This window comes from Haliotis rubra, unplaced genomic scaffold (assembly GCF_003918875.1).
Source record: "Haliotis rubra isolate DU_JTF1 unplaced genomic scaffold, ASM391887v1 Scf148, whole genome shotgun sequence".
Taxonomy (NCBI): domain Eukaryota; kingdom Metazoa; phylum Mollusca; class Gastropoda; order Lepetellida; family Haliotidae; genus Haliotis; species Haliotis rubra.
In genome coordinates, this window is record NW_025765425.1 from 1,711,792 (window position 1) to 1,731,118 (window position 19,327).

Here is a 19,327-nt window from a genome sequence, read left to right on the forward strand (position 1 = left end):
AACCCAGGCATCAGACAATCCACATCCAGACTGGACCCAGTCCCTGTGGTTTGAATCCAGTCATCAGAATAATCCACACCCTGACTGGACCCAGTCCCTGAGAGGTTTGAACCCAGTCATCAGACAATCCACACCCTGACTGGACCCAGTCCCTGTGGTTTGAACCCAGTCATCAGACAATCCACACCCTGACTGGACCCAGTCCCTGAGGTTTGAACCCAGTCATCATATAATCCACACCCTGACTGGACCCAGTCCCTGAGGTTTGAACCCAGGCATCAGACAATCCACACCCTGACTGGACCCAGTCCCTGAGGTTTGAACCCAGTCATCAGACAATCCACACCCAGACTGGACCCAGTCCCTGAGGTTTGAACCCAGGCATCAGACAATCCACACCCAGACTGGACCCAGTCCCTGTAGTTTGAACCCAGTCATCAGACAATCCACACCCTGACTGGACCCAGTCCATGTAGTTTGAATCCAGTCATCATACAATCCACACCCTGACTGGACCCGGTCCATGTAGTTTGAATCCAGCCATCATACAATCCACACCCTGACTGGACCCGGTCCATGTAGTTTGAACCCAGTCATCATACAATCCACACCCTGACTGGACCCAGTCCATGTAGTTTGAATCCAGCCATCATACAATCCACACCCTGACTGGACCCGGTCCATGTAGTTTGAATCCAGTCATCATACAATCCACACCCAGACTGGACCCAGTCCATGTAGTTTGAATCCAGCCATCACACAATCCACACCCTGACTGGACCCAGTCTGTGTAGTTTGAACCCAGTCATCAGACAATCCACACCCAGACTGGACCCAGTCCATGTAGTTTGAACTCCAGTCATGACACAATCCACACCCTGACTGGACCCAGTCCATGTAGTTTGAATCCAGGCATCAGACAATCCACACCCTGACTGGACCCAGTCCCTCAGGTTTGAACCCAGTCATCAGACAATCCACACCCTGACTGGACCCAGTCCATGTAGTTTGAATCCAGCCATCAGACAATCCACACCCTGACTGGACCCAGTCCATGTGGTTTGAATCCAGCCATCATACAATCCACACCCTGACTGGACCCAGTCCATGTAGTTTGAATCCAGCCATCATACAATCCACACCCTGAATGGACCAAGTCCCTGTAGTTTGAACCCAGTCATCACACAATCCACACCACAGACTGGACCCCAGTCCATGTGGTTTGAACCCAGTCATCAGACAATCCACAACCTGACTGGACCCAGTCCCTGTGGTTTGAACCCAGCCATCATACAATCCACACCCAGACTGGACCCAGTCCCTGTGGTTTGAACCCAGCCATCAGACAATCCACACCCAGACTGGACCCAGTCCCTGAGGTTTGAACCCAGGCATCAGACAATCCACACCCAGACTGGACCCAGTCCCTGTGGTTTGAACCCAGTCATCATATAATCCACACCCTGACTGGACCCAGTCCCTGAGGTTTGAACCCAGGCATCAGACAATCCACACCCAGACTGGACCCAGTCCCTGTGGTTTGAATCCAGCCATCATACAATCCACAACCTGACAGAACCCAGCCATCATCCAATCAACACCCTGACTGGACCCAGTCCCTGAGGTTTGAACCCAGGCATCATACAATCCACACCCTGACTGGACCAAGTCCCTGTGGTTTGAATCCAGACATCAGACAATCCACACCCAGACTGGACCCAGTTCCTGAGGTTTGAACCCAGGCATCGGACAATCCACACCCAGACTGGACCCAGTCCCTGTAGTTTGAACCCAGTCATCAGACAATCCACACCCTGACTGGACCCAGTCCCTGTGGTTTGAACCCAGTCATCATACAATCCACACCCTGACTGGACCCAGTCCCTGTAGTTTGAACCCAGCCATCATCCAATCAACACCCTGACTGGACCCAGTCCCTGAGGTTTGAACCCAGGCATCATCCAATCCACACTCCTGACTGGACCCAGTCCCTGAGGTTTGAACCCAGGCATCAGACAATCCACACCCTGACTGGACCCAGTCCCTGTGGTTTGAACCCAGTCATCAGACAATCCACACCCTGACTGGACCCAGTCCCTGTGGTTTGAACCCAGGCATCAGACAATCCACATCCTGACTGGACCCAGTCCCTGTGGTTTGAATCCAGGCATCAGACAATCCACATCCTGACTGGACCCAGTCCCTGAGGTTTGAATCCAGCCATCAGACAATCCACATCCTGACTGGACCCAGTCCCTGAGGTTTGAATCCAGCCATCAGACAATCCACATCCAGATTAGACCCAGTCCATGTAGTTTGAATCCAGGCATCATACAATCCACACCCTGACTGGACCCAGTCCCTGAGGTTTGAACCCAGTCATCATATAATCCACACCCAGACTGGACCCAGTCCCTGTGGTTTGAACCCAGGCATCATCCAATCCACACCCTGACTGGACCAAGTCCCTGTGGTTTGAACCCAGCCATCAGACAATCCACACCCTGACTGGACCAAGTCCCTGTGGTTTGAACCCAGTCATCATATAATCCACAACCTGACTGATCTGTCACCCAGCCATCATCCAATCAACACCCTGACTGGACCCAGTCCCTGAGGTTTGAACTCCAGCCATCATCCAATCCACACCCTGACTGGACCCAGTCCCTGAGGTTTGAACCAAGGCATCATACAATCCACACCCTGACTGGACCAAGTCCCTGTGGTTTGAACCCAGTCATCATACAATCCACACCCAGACTGGACCCAGTCACTGAGGTTTGAACCCAGTCATCAGACAATCCACATCCAGACTGGACCTAGTCCCCATGGTTTGAACCCAGTCATCAGACAATCCACACCCAGACTGGACCCAGTCTGTGTAGTTTGAACCCAGTCATCACACAATCCACACCCAGACTGGACCCAGTCTGTGTAGTTTGAACCCAGTCATCACACAATCCACACCCTGACTGGACCCAGTCCATGTAGTTTGAATCCAGTCATCATACAATCCACACCCTGACTGGACCCAGTCCATGTAGTTTGCATCCAGCCATCATACAATCCAAACCCTGAATGGACCAAGTCCCTGTAGTTTGAACTCAGTCATCACACAATCCACACCCAGACTGGACCCAGTCTGTGTAGTTTGAACCCAGTCATCATACAATCCACACCCAGACTGGACCCGGTCCATGTAGTTAAAATCCAGTCATCATACAATCCACACCCAGACTGGACCCAGTCTGTGTAGTTTGAACCCAGTCATCACACAATCCACACCCTGACTGGACCCAGTCTGTGTAGTTTGAACCCAGTCATCATACAATCCACACCCAGACTGGACCCAGTCTGTGTAGTTTGAATCCAGGCATCAGACAATCCACACCCTGACTGGACCCAGTCCCTCAGGTTTGAACCCAGTCATCAGACAATCCACACCCTGACTGGACCCAGTCCCCATGGTTTGAATCTAGGCATCAGACAATCCACACCCTGACTGGACCCAGTCCCTGTGGTTTGAATCCAGGCATCAGACAATCCACACCCAGATTGGACCCAGTCCCGATGGTTTGAATCCAGCCATCATACAATCCACACCCTGAATGGACCAAGTCCCTGTAGTTTGAACCCAGTCATCACACAATCCACACACAGACTGGACCCGGTCCATGTAGTTTGAACCCAGTCATCACACTAATCCACACCCTGACTGGACCCAGTCTGTGTAGTTTGAACCCAGGCATCAGACAATCCACACCCTGACTGGACCAAGTCCCTGTAGTTTGAACCCAGTCATCACACAATCCACACCCAGACTGGACCCACGGTCCATGTAGTTTGAACCCAGTCATCACACAATCCACACCCAGACTGGACCCAGTCCATGTAGTTTGAATCCAGGCATCAGACAATCCACACCCTGACTGGACCCAGTCGCTCAGGTTTGAACCCAGTCATTAGACAATCCACACCCTGACTGGACCCAGTCCCCATGGTTTGAATCCAGGCATCAGACAATCCACACCCAGACTGGACCCAGTCTGTGTAGTTTGAATCTAGGCATCAGACCATCCACACCCTGACTGGACCCAGTCCCTGTGGTTTGAATCCAGGCATCAGACAATCCACACCCAGATTGGACCCAGTCCCTGTGGTTTGAACCCAGTCATCAGACAATCCACACCCTGACTGGACCCAGTCCCTGTGGTTTGAATCCAGGCATCAGACAATCCACACCCAGATTGGACCCAGTCCCTGAGGTTTGAACCCAGTCATCAGACAATCCACATCCAGATTGGACCCAGTCCCCATGGTTTGAATCCAGTCATCATACAATCCACACCAAGACTGGACTCAGTCCTTGTATTTTGAACCCAGTCATCAGAAATTCAACATAACCCTCTAAAATTATAAAATTGGTACAAATACCACACGTTCAGAGGTAACTTAACATGTTCCTGTCAAAGAAGTCATAATGTATAAAACATATACATCATTTATGATAAGGCATATTTACTAAAGCGGTCGCATCCAAGTATTATACTTTAAAAACGAAAGTTTGGAAAAGGCGACAAAATAGACCACCTGGCGAATCCCTTTTAATTCAAACGCAATAGAAAGTGAAGGTCACTAAAAAAACAGTCGATCTTTTCAATTCAGTTACACAGGATATTTTGTGTTTGCAGTTTTACTGACGGGCTTGTTCAAAACAACTTTCGTATAGAGTCGTCTACTTGAATATTTCGCTTTGAACCAGTACAGGAAGGCACTAGCCGGAATATTCTGGATCTTGCGGACATACTTCTTTACGGCGCTTGTAGATTATTAGTCCATATCAACAGAGCAATACCATGCGAACAAGGCGAGGCGAAAGATAACATCAATATCAACGGCTACTTATAAATAGTATAGATGCGTGTTTTCCTGAGTAGATTAGCTCATTTCTATATACATTGATATATAAATATCAACCACTTTTGTAAACATTAAAGGGTCAACAATCATTAATTACTCAGTCTAGGATTGGCATATATATTCAGGTAGCAAGTGGTGTAGGTAGACTATATATGTTATGTACTATGCAACGAGGCAAGACAGAGATGACTGATCATGTGACTTACTAACCCCCACGGGGACATCTTCTGAGAGAAAAGCAACGACGTTTACTTTTGCGTCGGTCCACCAGCAACAAAGTGCTCAAATACTTTTTGATCCGTGCCCACCCTAAAAATCTATTTTCAACTGAATACTTAGCCAGTTTGACTCCAACACCCGCAAACCGAAACGTTTACACTCAGTTCACAGTCCAGCTTGTCATGCCCGACTTAATGACTGCAGTACCTCAATTTCAATAGTTTTCCAATATGTATTCCCTAATGTACTAATTTTTACTTTGTACAATAAAATCGTGAACAGATTGTTGTCAGCAACTCGTGTGTTCCATTAAGAGGAAAATGTCCAAGACCTGTATCACTTCGGCCTTCCTCTCAAATCAAACTACAGTTATAGACAATCCAGTGATATAAACAGCATGAGCATCAATCTCTTGGGATACGATGACGTGTGTCAACCATTGACAACCAAGTCAGCCAGCCTGACCACCCGATCCCGTTAATCGCCTCTTGGGACAACTGATTTATGGTTTGCGGGTGTTGGAGTCAAACTGGCAAAGTATTCAGTTGAAAATAGATTTTAGGGTGGGCTCGGATCAAAAGTATTTGAGCACTTTGTTGCTGGTGGACCGACGCAAAAGTAAACGTCGTTGCTTTTTCTCAGAGTCGTACAAAACGTATTCAGGACACTTGACGTTATTTCCATATATTTACATGTTAATCTAGTGTAGCCTAAAATAATTTTCATGAATTTAATTTTCGTAAGATCCAAGTCAAATTTAGCTCATTTGTGAGGAACCATCTTACCTATAATCACATACATTCTGTTTAATATTCCGTTGCTTATTTATCGAATGGCAAAATATGTACAGTATGTACTGTAATTTCGATAATGAATCCGTAGCTATTGTTGGTGACTGGAATCTGGTTCTCGATCCTTCCAAAGATTTGGAAAATTACAAAAATATTAACAACCCCAAGGCCAGAGATATAGTTTTAGACAAAATTGAATCCTTAGATCTTATTGATATCTGGCGGGAACTAAATCCTGATTTAAGAAAATATGCATGGTGGAAAAAAACAACTATAGACAGCAAGCAAGATTGGATTTCTATTTAATTTCGCAGGACATGTTTAATCTTTCACTGGGTTCTGACATCATACCTGGCTATAAAACAGACCATTCAGCTATTAGTTTTACTTTCTCAAACACTATTAATCAAAAAAGAGGGAGGGATTACTGGAAATTCAATACTTCTTTACTCTTAAATCCCGATTATGCTGATTTAGTCAGATCAATCTTAAAGGAGACGACCAAAGAATACCCAGATATTGACTCTTATGTTGAGAATGTGAATGACTTAAGATAGATGACAGCTTATTCTTAGAAACATTTCTGATGAATGTTCGAGGTAAATCAATATATTTTTCACCCTATCTTATGATGTTTATTCAAGTCAAAGGCCACTGGCCCAAATGACATACATTTGCAATATATACAATAAATATACATTTGTAATATATACAGGATATATACAAAATAGTTTAAATTACAAGAATAGAAGCGTACAATATGAGAGAGTATAGCAGTAGATTAAACAAACAGCATGTAGATTATTGGTGAAGATAAGGATATAATTTAAAGGCAATGAATACATATTTACTTAAATTTAACAGTGTTTTAGGACATTTGGTGTTCATTAGATTAGCAAATGTTGTAACTGAGGGATGGTTGTGTGATACATCGAGTGAATATAGGAGTTTCTGGGTTGGGTGAAGGCTTTGCAGATTAATAAAAAATGATACTCGTTTTCAATTTGATGGATTCCATATCGGCTGCAGTGAGAGCATATTCTTAATTCTTTCATCCATTCCGATTCTTCGGCCTAATTCAATCATTAGGTTGTGACATCCGCATCTAAATCTTGATAAAGCTTGTCTGTATATCCATTACATTTATGTGTGTTAAATATATTTCGACATTTAAGACAGATTTATAAGTTGAATAAGAAGACAATTTAGAGTTGTTACAAAAAAAAAGAAAACAAAGGACAGAACAAATGAGTTAGAAACTAAAATAAAGACTGTGAACATACTATTAGAAAAGATTTCCAAAACGTAGATGAAGCCTTAATATCTGAACTTTCTAAATCAAAATCAGAATTACAACAAATTAAGGAAGAAGGGATACGAGGAGTTCAACTCAGAAACAGAATTCTATTGTATGAAGAAGGGGAAAAACCAACAAAATATTTCTGTCACTTAGAAAATAGGAATTATGTCAGCAAATCAATTAATAAAATTATTACAGAAAAGAATGACGAAATTACTGACAGCGATGCAATCTTAAATGAACTTAAAGAGTTCTATAAAAAGACTGTATTCTTCTGCTGAGAACTATGGGGATGATGCCTGTTTAGAAAACTCCAACCTTGAGTCACCAACAGAGAGACAACTTGGAAAAAGAATTAGACATAAAGGAAATATCATTGGCATTAAAAAGTATGAAAAATAACAAAGCCCAGGTATAGATGGATTTCCAATTGATTTTCTTTAAATTCTTCTGGAAAGAACCAAAGATCTGGATTTTCAGATCTATCAAAGATGTATCAAAACGAAATAAGATGTCTCTTACCATGAAGAGAGGAGTTATCACTTGTATACCTAAAGCTAATAATAATAGGAACTTATTGAAGAACTGGAGACCAATTACTTTATTAAATGCTCCGTATAAATTAATAAGCGCATGTATCTCAAATCGGTTAAAACTACCCTTGATTCCCTGATACATAACAACCAGACTGGATTTATACCTGGCAGAACATTAAGTGAAAACACAAGACTATTATATGACATTATGTTTGAAACTAGGAAAAGAGACATGTCAGGTTTATTAATTTTGATCGATTTCGAAAAAGCATTTGACACAGTTTCTAAGGATTTTATCAATTCTGTCCTAATAAAATTTGGTTTTGGTCCAAAGATTATATGTTGGATTAACGTCTTAACGTATGACACAACTTCATGTGTTATTCAGAATGGGCATCTCTCTGATTTCTTCCAAAATCACCGCCTCCGTGGTGTAGTGGTTAGAGCGTCCGCCCGGAGAGCGGAAGGTGGCGGGTTCGATCCCCGACCGTGTCATACCAATAGACGTTAAATTATGCCTGGCGCTCGGCATTAATGGGTACAAGGACTGGTCGGCTCGGAGTCAGTATAATGTGTCTGAGTGGGGTATCCATGCTTCACTGCGGCGTGGTATCTCAGTGGGCTAGCACTATAAAACCAGCTTCAGTCTGGGCTAGTACAAGCAGCCGCACATACACATACACACGCATGCACGTCGTCACATGAGCGAAATATTCTCAAGCACGACGTTAAACCCAATTTCACCTCACCTCATCTTCCAAAATCAACGGGGTACGCAGGCAAGGGATCCCATATTTCCATATATATTTATTTTTGTTGCTGACGATTTCAAAAACTCAAATCACATCATTAGTCACTGGGCTAAAAGTGGAATCTTGACGATCAAAGATCTTTGTGATGAACATGGGTTTATATCCTTTGATCAATTGAAGCTTATATTTGATATAAAAGGTACTCACTTAGATCTTGGATATGTTATATATATTTTACCTGAACCTTGGAAAAAGACTTTAAAGGAATATAGATATATAAACATTAATGACCTCACAATAAATTCACTCCAAAAGGATTTCATATCCCCAAGAAAAGGTTCAAGATTATTCTATGATAAATTGTTATCTGAAAATGTTAAACCTCACATGTGCCAAACATGGGAAACATTATTTGACTGTATTGATATTGATTGGCATTTGATTTTTCATACTTGTAGAAAGAATTTAAGAGATGTGAAACTGTTAGATTTTCAATATAAATTTTTGCACGGAATTGTTTATACCAAAAAAGAACTTCTTAGAATGAATCTGGTGGACAATACAATATGTTCTTTGTGTAATGATTCTGTTGAAACTTTATGCCATGTATATTGGGAATGTGATGAAACCAAAACTTTCTGGAAGAAACTTGAACAGTGGATTACGAAACGTATCCAAACACTAATTTGACAAAATCTTTGATCTGGTTTGGCTTTTAGGTAAGAACCCATTATTGAACCACATAATCTTATCTGCTAAGAGATATATTTACACTTGCTCTTTGACAAAAACAATTCCAATAGTTGATAATTACTTAAGGATAGTGAAAGACATATTTACCACTGAATCATTCATCTCCAGGAGAAATAATAATGTTGAAAGCTTTTTTAGTCAAATGGTTTCCTCTCATCCCTGAATTTAACCCTGAATGACTATTAAACAAAAACATATCACTGATATTGATATTCAATGTACTTAGTGTACTATATCGCTTTTGAGCCCACTAGCTTGTATGTGCACATATTCCTCTATATGCTTGTACTCATCATGTTTTTGTACTCATCACATTGGGAACAATAAAAAAAACCCCCAAAACAACAAAAACAACAAAAACAACAAAACAACAACATATGTACAGTAGATCGTGAACCCCTCTAACATGGCGGCCTATGGGATTGCGCATTGTGAAACCATACGCAAGTTGATAAATGTGATGTCATTAGTTAAATAGTGGTCGGAAAATTAACGGAAATTATGTGCGCGGAGCAGAAATGATTTCACATTTGCCTGTCAAATTTTACAAAGATCCATCCTGAACTCACTTCATGAAAATTATTTATGCTAGTACACTGAAATAGCATGTAAGTCTATGGAAATAACGTCAAGTGTCCGAATATTTTTTGTACGGGTCTGTACATCTGAAATACTGTTTAAGCCACTCCTCTATTACGAAGAACCCGCGAAGATCTGGGTTAGAATTGGTCTTCAGCAACCCAGGTTTGTCCTAAGTGGCGATTAACGGGATCGGGTGGTCAGACTCGCTGACTTGGTTGTCAATGGTTGACACACGTCATCGTATCCCAAGAGATTGGTGTTCATGCTGTTGATCACTGGATTGTCTGGTCCAGACTCGATTATTTACAAACCGCCTCATATAGAAATCTAGCTGGAATATTGCTGAGTGCGGCGTTAAACAACAAACCAAACCGAAACCAAACTTATTGCGAAGTTTAGCTTCATCAGGGATGATCTATTTTCTATTCTCCCTGGCTTCATTGTTTATGTACGAAAGCATTTCTTGGCTGTCTACAGAAGTATAGCCAAATCTGACGACGGAAGAAAGACGTGCCTGAGAGCGCTCGTCAAATCTTTACTTAGAAGTCTAGGATGAGTTGATTTCCGTGAAATTCAGGATTCCTAGCGCATGCTTATTTCAGGCAGCTTCATTTTGGAGACTGTTTGGAAGTATTCGTTCATCGATACGATGAGATTGCAGGCAAGTATCATGTGTTGCGTTTGTACTGGTCTGACGTGTTTGCCAACTTATTTGGTAACGGACGCAGGGTGCATATTGTTTATTGGACAACCTGTCGGTAAACTAATGTTATCGGAAATGATTGTAAAGATGGTCAGACAAAGTAGTCGTCCAGTTGAGTTGTAGGAGTCATCATGCCAGAGAGGAATGACCACTGGATTGACCAGCTAATTATCACTATCAGTTGTTGTTTACGCCGCACTCAGCCATATTCCAACAATACCGAATCTTATACTTGGACCCTCTATGTTATCGCGACATGTGAAAACAGAAGCAGTACGCACAGTATCGGCTGTTTACATGTGCAAATTATGTCAACTAATTCATTGCCCTAGTACAATTTTTTCTCGAGGAAATGATATAGTTAAATATTCATCTTAGCATTAAGTTCTGGAACATTTTTTAAACTCGTTTAACCCTATCGTCAGTGCAACTGACACAAATCAAAAACTATTTAGACAAGTGTAATCCTGTGGGAACTGTTAGATGGTGTGCATGTTGACGATCCTAAAAATATGTGAATTGTCAATTAATTCTAACTGGTACTCGCTATTAGCCATATTCAAATGCAGCTCATTATGAACAAGTGGCCATGTCAAGCAACTAGATTTTAGGAGAAAGCAACTTGACCATTTGTATTTCAATTGTAAACTAATGTGCTGGGCCTCCACAGGTTAAATATACAGTCGAGCACCGTTGTGTCGAACTCTGATAACTCGATATCTCCGTTGTCTCGATATAACATCTCGGTCCCGGCATAATCCTTCATAATTTATCATTATTCAAGCTCTTTTAACTCGATACGGGTGTCTCGATACAATTTCATGGTCCCAACAAGCAAAATTACCCTTTTAACTCGATATTTACAAAGCAACTAGATATTCACCTCCCGTTTCATGGGCAAGTATCACTCTGAACTGAGGTTGTTTCCACATGTTTACACACGGTGCAGCATGAATCAAAGGGATGCGGTAATGTAAACTAATTAGGGTTAATTGAGTTTAAGGTGTCCGGGCTAGTAAAAATAGAATGACGGTAGCCTGGTTTGCTAGTGTAAATTTTCAGTCTGTGAAAAATTCTCTTCATGGCCTTTTTTCATTAAAAATCCTAATTCTTTTAGTATTTTTTGTTTTGTTTTCAAGCCGACAATTCTGAGCTGATATTAGTGAAACTACACACGCAGCTGAAATCCTAACCCGTTTCTAAGACGCGTTGTGATAGGTCAGTGTTAAGAAATAAACACCAATAAAAATCCTTCATCATTTGCAAATAATGAGTGTGATGATGATCTCATAAACTTTGGTCAGTCAGACCTTGAGTCTGATTGATTGACAGAGTGCTTAACTGGACTGTCACTGTTTGAATAGTTATAAACCTGAAACTTGTGCTGAATCATCTGGTCCTGACAATTTGTAACGTTGATGTTTAACTTTGAACTTTATGAAAGAAATAATAAATAGCTACTTTTGAGACTTTTGTATCTTTATTTAGTTTGGCTAGTAAATTTTCATTCGGGCTAGTAACTTTTAAACTTCCTAGCCCGGTTTGCTAGTGATCCTGAAAACTTGTTTCACACACTGACTCATGCCACTTATATTTATTCAAATCAAATATCCCTCAATTCCTTTGTGAGATTTGAAAGATTATGTTCCTTTTTTCAATATCAAGTTGAACAGGTCTGTTTTGTAGAATTAAGTCAAGCACTGTCTTTGCATGATGTGTTGTTATATATATCTTAAGTGAGGTATGATGTGTTGTTATATATATCTTAAGTGAGGCATAGCAGGTGTGGCCATTTTGACCTAGATTTTCCATGTACCGGTAGTGTTTGCATGTTATAGGCTCCAGTACTCACTTGTCGAACTCACTCAGTACAGTTGTCTAGGAAATGCTGTTTATATTGTGCAGGGAAAGAAACCTTTCAAAATTTCCCACTAGACCACAGGACCAGAGTGGACAATAATTAGTAGTCCTGTCTGTACTTCAGAATCACTGGTCCAAAATAACACTTGTATATTTACTTAACTATCAATACTAAATTCACTGGCCACTAGGACCATTGCAAACTTATCATTTGGTGGTCCTGAGGAATTTTTACTAGCCAGGGACCACTTGACCAGCGTAAATTTCGCACACTGATTGTGTACACTGATGGAAGTCTTTTCTTCAAATTCAGTAAAATTTTGAGCTAAACATGTAAATGTTGACAATTCAACAAATATATGCCAATTATATATGTTTCAATGACATTTTACTCAACTAATTGTTCATTTTGAGTTTTATTTACCATGTTAAGTACTTAACAGTTTGATAAGACTTATGAACTGTAAAACATGTTAAAAGCAGTTTTAATAGTGTTTCAGCAAACTCATCTGACATTATCAAACAGTTGATATGTTTATGATGAGTAAGGTATTTAAACATGACCAACTGTCATGATGTATTACATATTCATAAAACCATGATAATATTAATGATGAACTTTTTCAGATTATCAGAAAGCACCATTGAAATGCCAGAATTTATCAGAATGATATGGTTAAGTTTGTAGTTTCACTTATCATGCTTATTGCTGCTGAAAAACGTAACACCCATAAACTGTGACACTGTAGAATAAATTTGACTAGAAGTTCAGTTTTTCTCATAAATAAATTATTCCACAAGTTTACTGTTTAACAATTTTACACCAAACTAAGCTTGATATGATGGTACATTTATGTATTTATAGATTTTTTATTCAAGCATAAAACCCGTGAAGATCCGGGTTAGAATTGGTCCTCAGCAACCTATGTTTCTCGTAAAAGGCAACTTACGGGATCGGGTGGTCTGGCTCGCTGACTTGGTTGACGCATGTCATTGTATCCCAATTGTGTAGATCGATGCTCATGCTGTTGATTGTCTGAAATATTGCTGAGTGCCTCGTTGAACAACAAACAAAACATACAAACAAATGTATTGCGCCATGTGCTGAAATAGAACTGATAAGGTAACTTTGATAATACGGTTTTTTTTCACTTTAAAAAGGTATCTCAGGTGTTCCCCTGTCATGATAAACTAGAATTTGCTAAAAGTGACAGAAAACCCAACTCACTCACTCGCAAAGTTATCATTTAAGGAGGCTTTGTGAAGTGTTAGAATGGTTTATTGTCTGTTAAACTATGACCCATCTCACTTGTTAGATTGTGCATCATCATGATCTTTATGAAAATAAACATGTTTCATGCTTTGTTTTGAATATCTGTGAGTGTCTCTTAACATGTATTTGGAATAAATGTGTTAATCCCATTTCTTCTGTCCCCTTTGTGATATTGCTGGAACAATTCTATAAGTTGCGTAAAACTCGCATTGTTTTAAATGTTGAACCCTGCATCCCACAGACATTTTGAATTTGCTGTTCTGCATTTCAGGATATAGGTCAGCTTTGACCTCAATATTCAACTGCAACAATGCCAGTACAAGGCCCACCATGGACAGAGTTCCTCTCATGCCATGTCTGTTTCAACATGTTCGATGAGCGGCTGCACCGTCCCATCAGTATGGGCTGTGGTCACACAGTCTGCAAGACCTGCCTCGCCAAGCTTCAGCATGGCAAGTGTCCCTTCGACCAGAGTGCCATCACTCGCAATGTGGATGAGTTTCCTGTGAACTATGCACTACTACAGCTAGTGGGTGCAGCTATCCCAGAGGAGGTCCGTGACAGGGAGGAGAGTCTCATCAATGCAGAAGACCTCCGGTACTATGAATCTGCCAAAAAATGTATCGAAGATCTTGCTGTGTATCTGAAATCAGGTAAAGTTTCTTGCCCGAATGTGTTGTCACATCTTTTCAATTTCTATGTCTGCTGAGCTGAGTTTACTATGTATTTGTTGTTTTTAACCATTCTCGGACTATTGATTAGTTGCAGTTACCTTAAGTCATTGACTGGTATCATTGAGTGACTGGTATCATTGTTTGAAGTTGGAATCATAGGCTTGCTCTTACATGTGAAAATTGGCATGCTAAACACCAAATTCCTAAATGGAATAGTCTGTCCAAGGCAGTCCCATTACGAGATGTTCTGTCTTTCCCAATGCATTTTTTCTGTAAGAATTCATGTGAACGCCAAACACCACTGCTGTATTGTTGATTTTCCAACATGAGGTGAGAGATGTTTGCCCATAATGGCATAAACCATTAGTGACATTGTTTTTACCTCAAGAGCCAATCAACTGACCTGATTAACTTGTCAAATACATTATTGATGGCATCAAAGATCCCTACAGCATTATCTCATTTCCTCATCTTTAAAACAAGAGTTTAATGCAGGTGTCACATGTTACACATCATTTACTTCCATGTAGACCCCAACAAGTGAAGCACTTTGTTGATTGTTAGTAAAGAAATAACACCATGTTTATGACCAAGTGCTCTGGCTGATGTGCTCTTAATTCCATATATTATAAAATGTGTGGTGTTTGGAAAATAAAATTTAGGTAATTGAAGTTTTAATTGAGTGTGATTGTATTTAATTTCTAGCAGATTCCTCTGACCTCAAGTGTGATGGTGCTGTGGAAGATGAAGATATTGGGAAGGGAGGGCACCTGCTCAGTGGCAGTACCCTTAGTCGACCGATGCAGCGCAAGCTGGTGTCCCTGGTCAATTGTCAGCTGATTGAGGAAGAGGGGCGATCCCGGACTATGCGGGCGTCACGGTCACTAGGGGAGCGCACAGTAACCGAGTTGATCTTACAACACCAGAACCCCCACCAGCTCTCAGCCAACCTCTGGGCAGCCGTGCGGGCTCGAGGATGTCAGTTCCTTGGACCAGGTATGTTAAAACTGTCTTTGTTGTTTGGTGAAAGGCAAGGGATTATCTCACGGCCCGGTTGCACAAACGATTTTATCCAGCCTCGTGTAAGAATGTTGAGTTTTGATTGGTTCATGTAAAATACCATGTACACCCGTCACGTTCCGCGAGCAGGGAGTACAAAAGTTGTATCATCCAGCCACGCCTCGGTGACCACGCGAAGTGAGAAAAGCGTGCATCGCCAAGCCTTTAGGGATGTGCGCTGCATTGAGGTCAATCGATCAGATGGTGTCAACATGGCAGCAAGGAAACGTTTTGCCACAACAACTGAGGATGAAATTGAAGCAAAACGTTCTAACGTTGTTCCAAGGAACACCAAAAGGGCCAATGACATCGCAGCAAAATTATTACGGGACTACTTGACAGAAAAAGAAATGGACCCTAACTTTGAACATTATGAAGTCAGACGGCTGAATGCCACGTTGCGACATTTCTACATGGACATTAGAACAAACAAAGGCGAGATATATAAAGGTTCTACCCTCGACACCGTGTGCTATAGTCTGAACAGATATTTGAAAAGTCCCCCCCAAAATAGAAATTTTGACATAATAAAGGACAGTGAATTTAACTCTTTCAACACCAGTCAACCAGAGGCATTTACTGCCATGACACTGAGTTCCCAGAGACCCTTAGGTCATAGATGAAGCCTATGTTTATGAAGGAAATTATAAGCTTGTAAAACGTTATTGCTACTACATCCCATACACCATTTAAAAGATCTAATCCTACTGTTGATAAATATGAAGTTTATTTTTATAATATTATTCAAATAATACAACTAAAACTTAAATAAATCTATATTTTTCCTTATCCTGACTCATGCTCTTTTGCTTGTCTTCTTCTTCTTGCGAACATAGTGGAACACTTGTATCTCCTTAATTGAAGCTCCCTTCAATGTAAAATCACTAATTGGTACTCACCCAAGAGTTGCCTCCCTTGCCGTAAGCGCGGGAACAGGTGTCGCCACCCTCTGGCCTCATGCTTCACTCTCTCCTTCTTTGCCCAGTGAGCAGGATGCGAGAGCGCCTGTGTCTCCTTACACACTATATCCTTTGGTTTTCTTAGTTAGTTACCTCTTATAGTTTACTATAAAGGTATAGCTAGTATCCTTCATTAATTTGCATTGATAATTAATCGTATTTCTACTGTTTATGCACGTGAGTTCGTGATTGTTCAGCTAGTATTAGGTTGATGAAAAACTGTACTATTTGTAGATTACGTTTTTCCGCTGCTGATCCGAATGTAGTATGCCCTAGTTGTACTACGCCTTGTGCGTTTGATTCACGTTGCAGTTACTGCATTAATTTAACCAATTCTGCCTTTAATAAATACCATCTTTGCGTCTTGAGACGTGTTGCAGATAGGTCACGCAAACTAGGAGTAGACATGGCCGATACATCGGATTTCCCATCCAGTCAGCTGCTGTCGAGCGACCCCCTCCCATCCCGTCATCGCAGATAAAGTCCAAGAGGGCCTCAACGTCTTCTCAACGCAGACTTCGTACCCCCAGGGCAGCGTCATCCTTTAAAGGGAAATCTACGAAGTCGTCGAGAACTTTCTCAGCCGAGATCGTTCCAGCAGCAGAATTGGGCCTCTACGATGACCAGCTGATCATCATACCCGACATACGCCACAAGAAGCGACCAGTGACAGCGACAGTGACTTCAGCAGAGATCACCATGCAGCCTGATGCCTCTACACTGATGTCAGACGAGATCTCTGAGGGCCCCACCGCTAACAGCGCAGAGAGGGCACCATCTACTTCGTCGCAGATCATCCCAGACGATCTAATGAAGCAGATCATGATCATGATGGAAGGCCACTACAGACTGGAGAAGCAGCCATCCCAGGGTCCGAGCCTTGCCGCCTTCGCGAAGGAAGTCACAGACCACCTCGACGAAGGACCCAGATGTACAGCCTTCGCGAAGGCCTTCGCGAAGGCGGGAAAGATCATCACCTTCTTCGGGGCGCCATACTCAGATACGGAATCTGATCATCAGACCTCACGGAAGCCTTCGCGAAGGTCATATCACCGTTCCCCAGGACCGGACGCAGAGGAAGCTTCGCGAAGGCATTCGCGAAGGACGCCTGAACCCAGATCATCATCATCTAGAAGGACATCGAGGGACTACACAAGAGCTTCGCGAAGCTACCAACGGTCCCCTCACAGGTCTCCAAGAAGATCAACCTATCGATGTAGATCACCAAGACGATCGCCTCGGCCGATCCACCACGATCTCCACGTACATCACCATCGCCGATCACCTCACAGGTCTGCACACAAGCCTACAACCAGATCTCCACAAGCGTCAAACGATATAGAGATAGAGCCACACAGTCCAACATCAGAAGAGCAACAACCTCTCATTAATGATGATGGAATGGAAGATGATGGAGGAATTATTTTCTCAGATGCAGAGATAAGATATTGGATGGTCAATAATCTAGATCTCTCATCACCTTCCAAGAGTGGCAACTCGGCAGAGACATACCTGATGAAAGAAGACGATGCAGATGCTATCACACTACCCCAATCGGACCCGTTGGCGGCGTACCACAGAACCTAGATACAGCATTCCACAAAGCCACCGAAAGTTCAGACACCACATCTGCCAAACTTTCACGCCAAGAAGTTCTCCACGATAATATGGACCCTTCTTCAAGGCTCAAGACATCGATGAGAACTACAAGCTGATCTCCGATGCCAAGAACAAGAACTACAAGATTGATGATCGAAAATTGGTTCAGATAGAAACCATGACGAGACGTATGTTCTTTGGTCTAAACAGATCTAGAACAATCAATGAGACACTTATCACCAGATTTCGTGAATACACGACTCTCTGAAGATGATAGAATGATTTACTCGGCCCTACTGATGCAAAAGAAGGACCAGCAGTTCTTAACAGATCATCTCACGCCTGTCTCAGCAGCACTGACCTTAGCTTGTCGTCAAGGCTATTCGCCGCCTCCTGCAACTGGGGTGAGAACTTTACAGCTCCACTATATACAGCCCCTGGTCTTCCCCATCCATCTTTGACGGAGGAATAGACAAAGTCTCCAAGGAAGTCACCAAGGATTCCAGAGAAGTCCTGATGATTAAATCGATGGACACGCTAGCCAGTGTCATTCGACAGACTTCACAAAGATACTCAGGAGATCTAAATTCACGGGCCTACAAAGAGCAAGAGACAGGAAGATAGCCAGTTCCAGGGAAGAGATTCTTTTCGGTCACCATATGGCAACTATAGAGGAGGGTCAGGAAGAGGCAGGACACCCAGAGGTTCCCCGCAACTATAAACGCTGAAAGACAGGTTCGAACGACTGGAGTCTTCCACCCCAGCCGCTCCAGTACAACCGTCACAAGTGGGTGGACGTCTCCAACTACACTGGGAAAACTGGGGAATGCTTCAAGACACCTATGTCTCCAACATTCTTCAACACGGATTTCGTGATCCCACTACAGGCCAAGCCTCCGCTGACAGTCAACCCTCACAAGTTCGAATGACAGGCACAGCACTGGCAACTACCAAAGTTAAGAGAGGCTGTTACATTACTCCTAACCAAGCAGGCCATAGAAGTAATAGATCAAGGAAACATCGAACCAGGTTTCTACTCCCCAGTTTTCCTAGTACCCAAGAAAAACTCCAAGGAGAAATACAGACTCATTTACAACATGAGCTTCTTCAACAAGACTTATCTACGAGACCACGAGGTTCCGCGATGATACATCTACCGAGTCTGGCACATGGTTCGCCCCATGAACTACATGGGCAGTATAGATCTACAAGATGCTTATCTGCACATCCCTATACATCCCTAATCCAGGAAATACCTCACGGTTTACACTAGACAGGCTACATTACCAGTGGAAAGTACTCCCATTCGAATATCATCAGCCCCATGGTTATTCACGAGGATAACGT

General features: G+C 42.2%; 1 protein-coding gene across 3 annotated transcripts in view; it reads left to right on the forward strand.

The window, feature by feature from the left end:
- Window positions 1–10,343: 10,343 nt before the first annotated feature.
- Window positions 10,344–19,327, forward strand: part of LOC124269849 (roquin-2-like) — a 38,591-nt gene continuing 29,607 nt past the window's right edge. For 2 of the 3 annotated variants that reach the window (XM_046704896.1, XM_046704897.1), the window contains exons 1-3: window positions 10,344–10,514; window positions 13,961–14,342; window positions 15,069–15,359. In XM_046704896.1, coding sequence (XP_046560852.1) covers window positions 14,000–14,342; window positions 15,069–15,359 — 634 coding nt within the window. In that variant the 5' untranslated portion in view covers window positions 10,344–10,514; window positions 13,961–13,999. The remainder of the gene's footprint in view (window positions 10,515–13,960; window positions 14,343–15,068; window positions 15,360–19,327) is intronic. The other variant, XM_046704898.1, reaches the window with a different exon arrangement.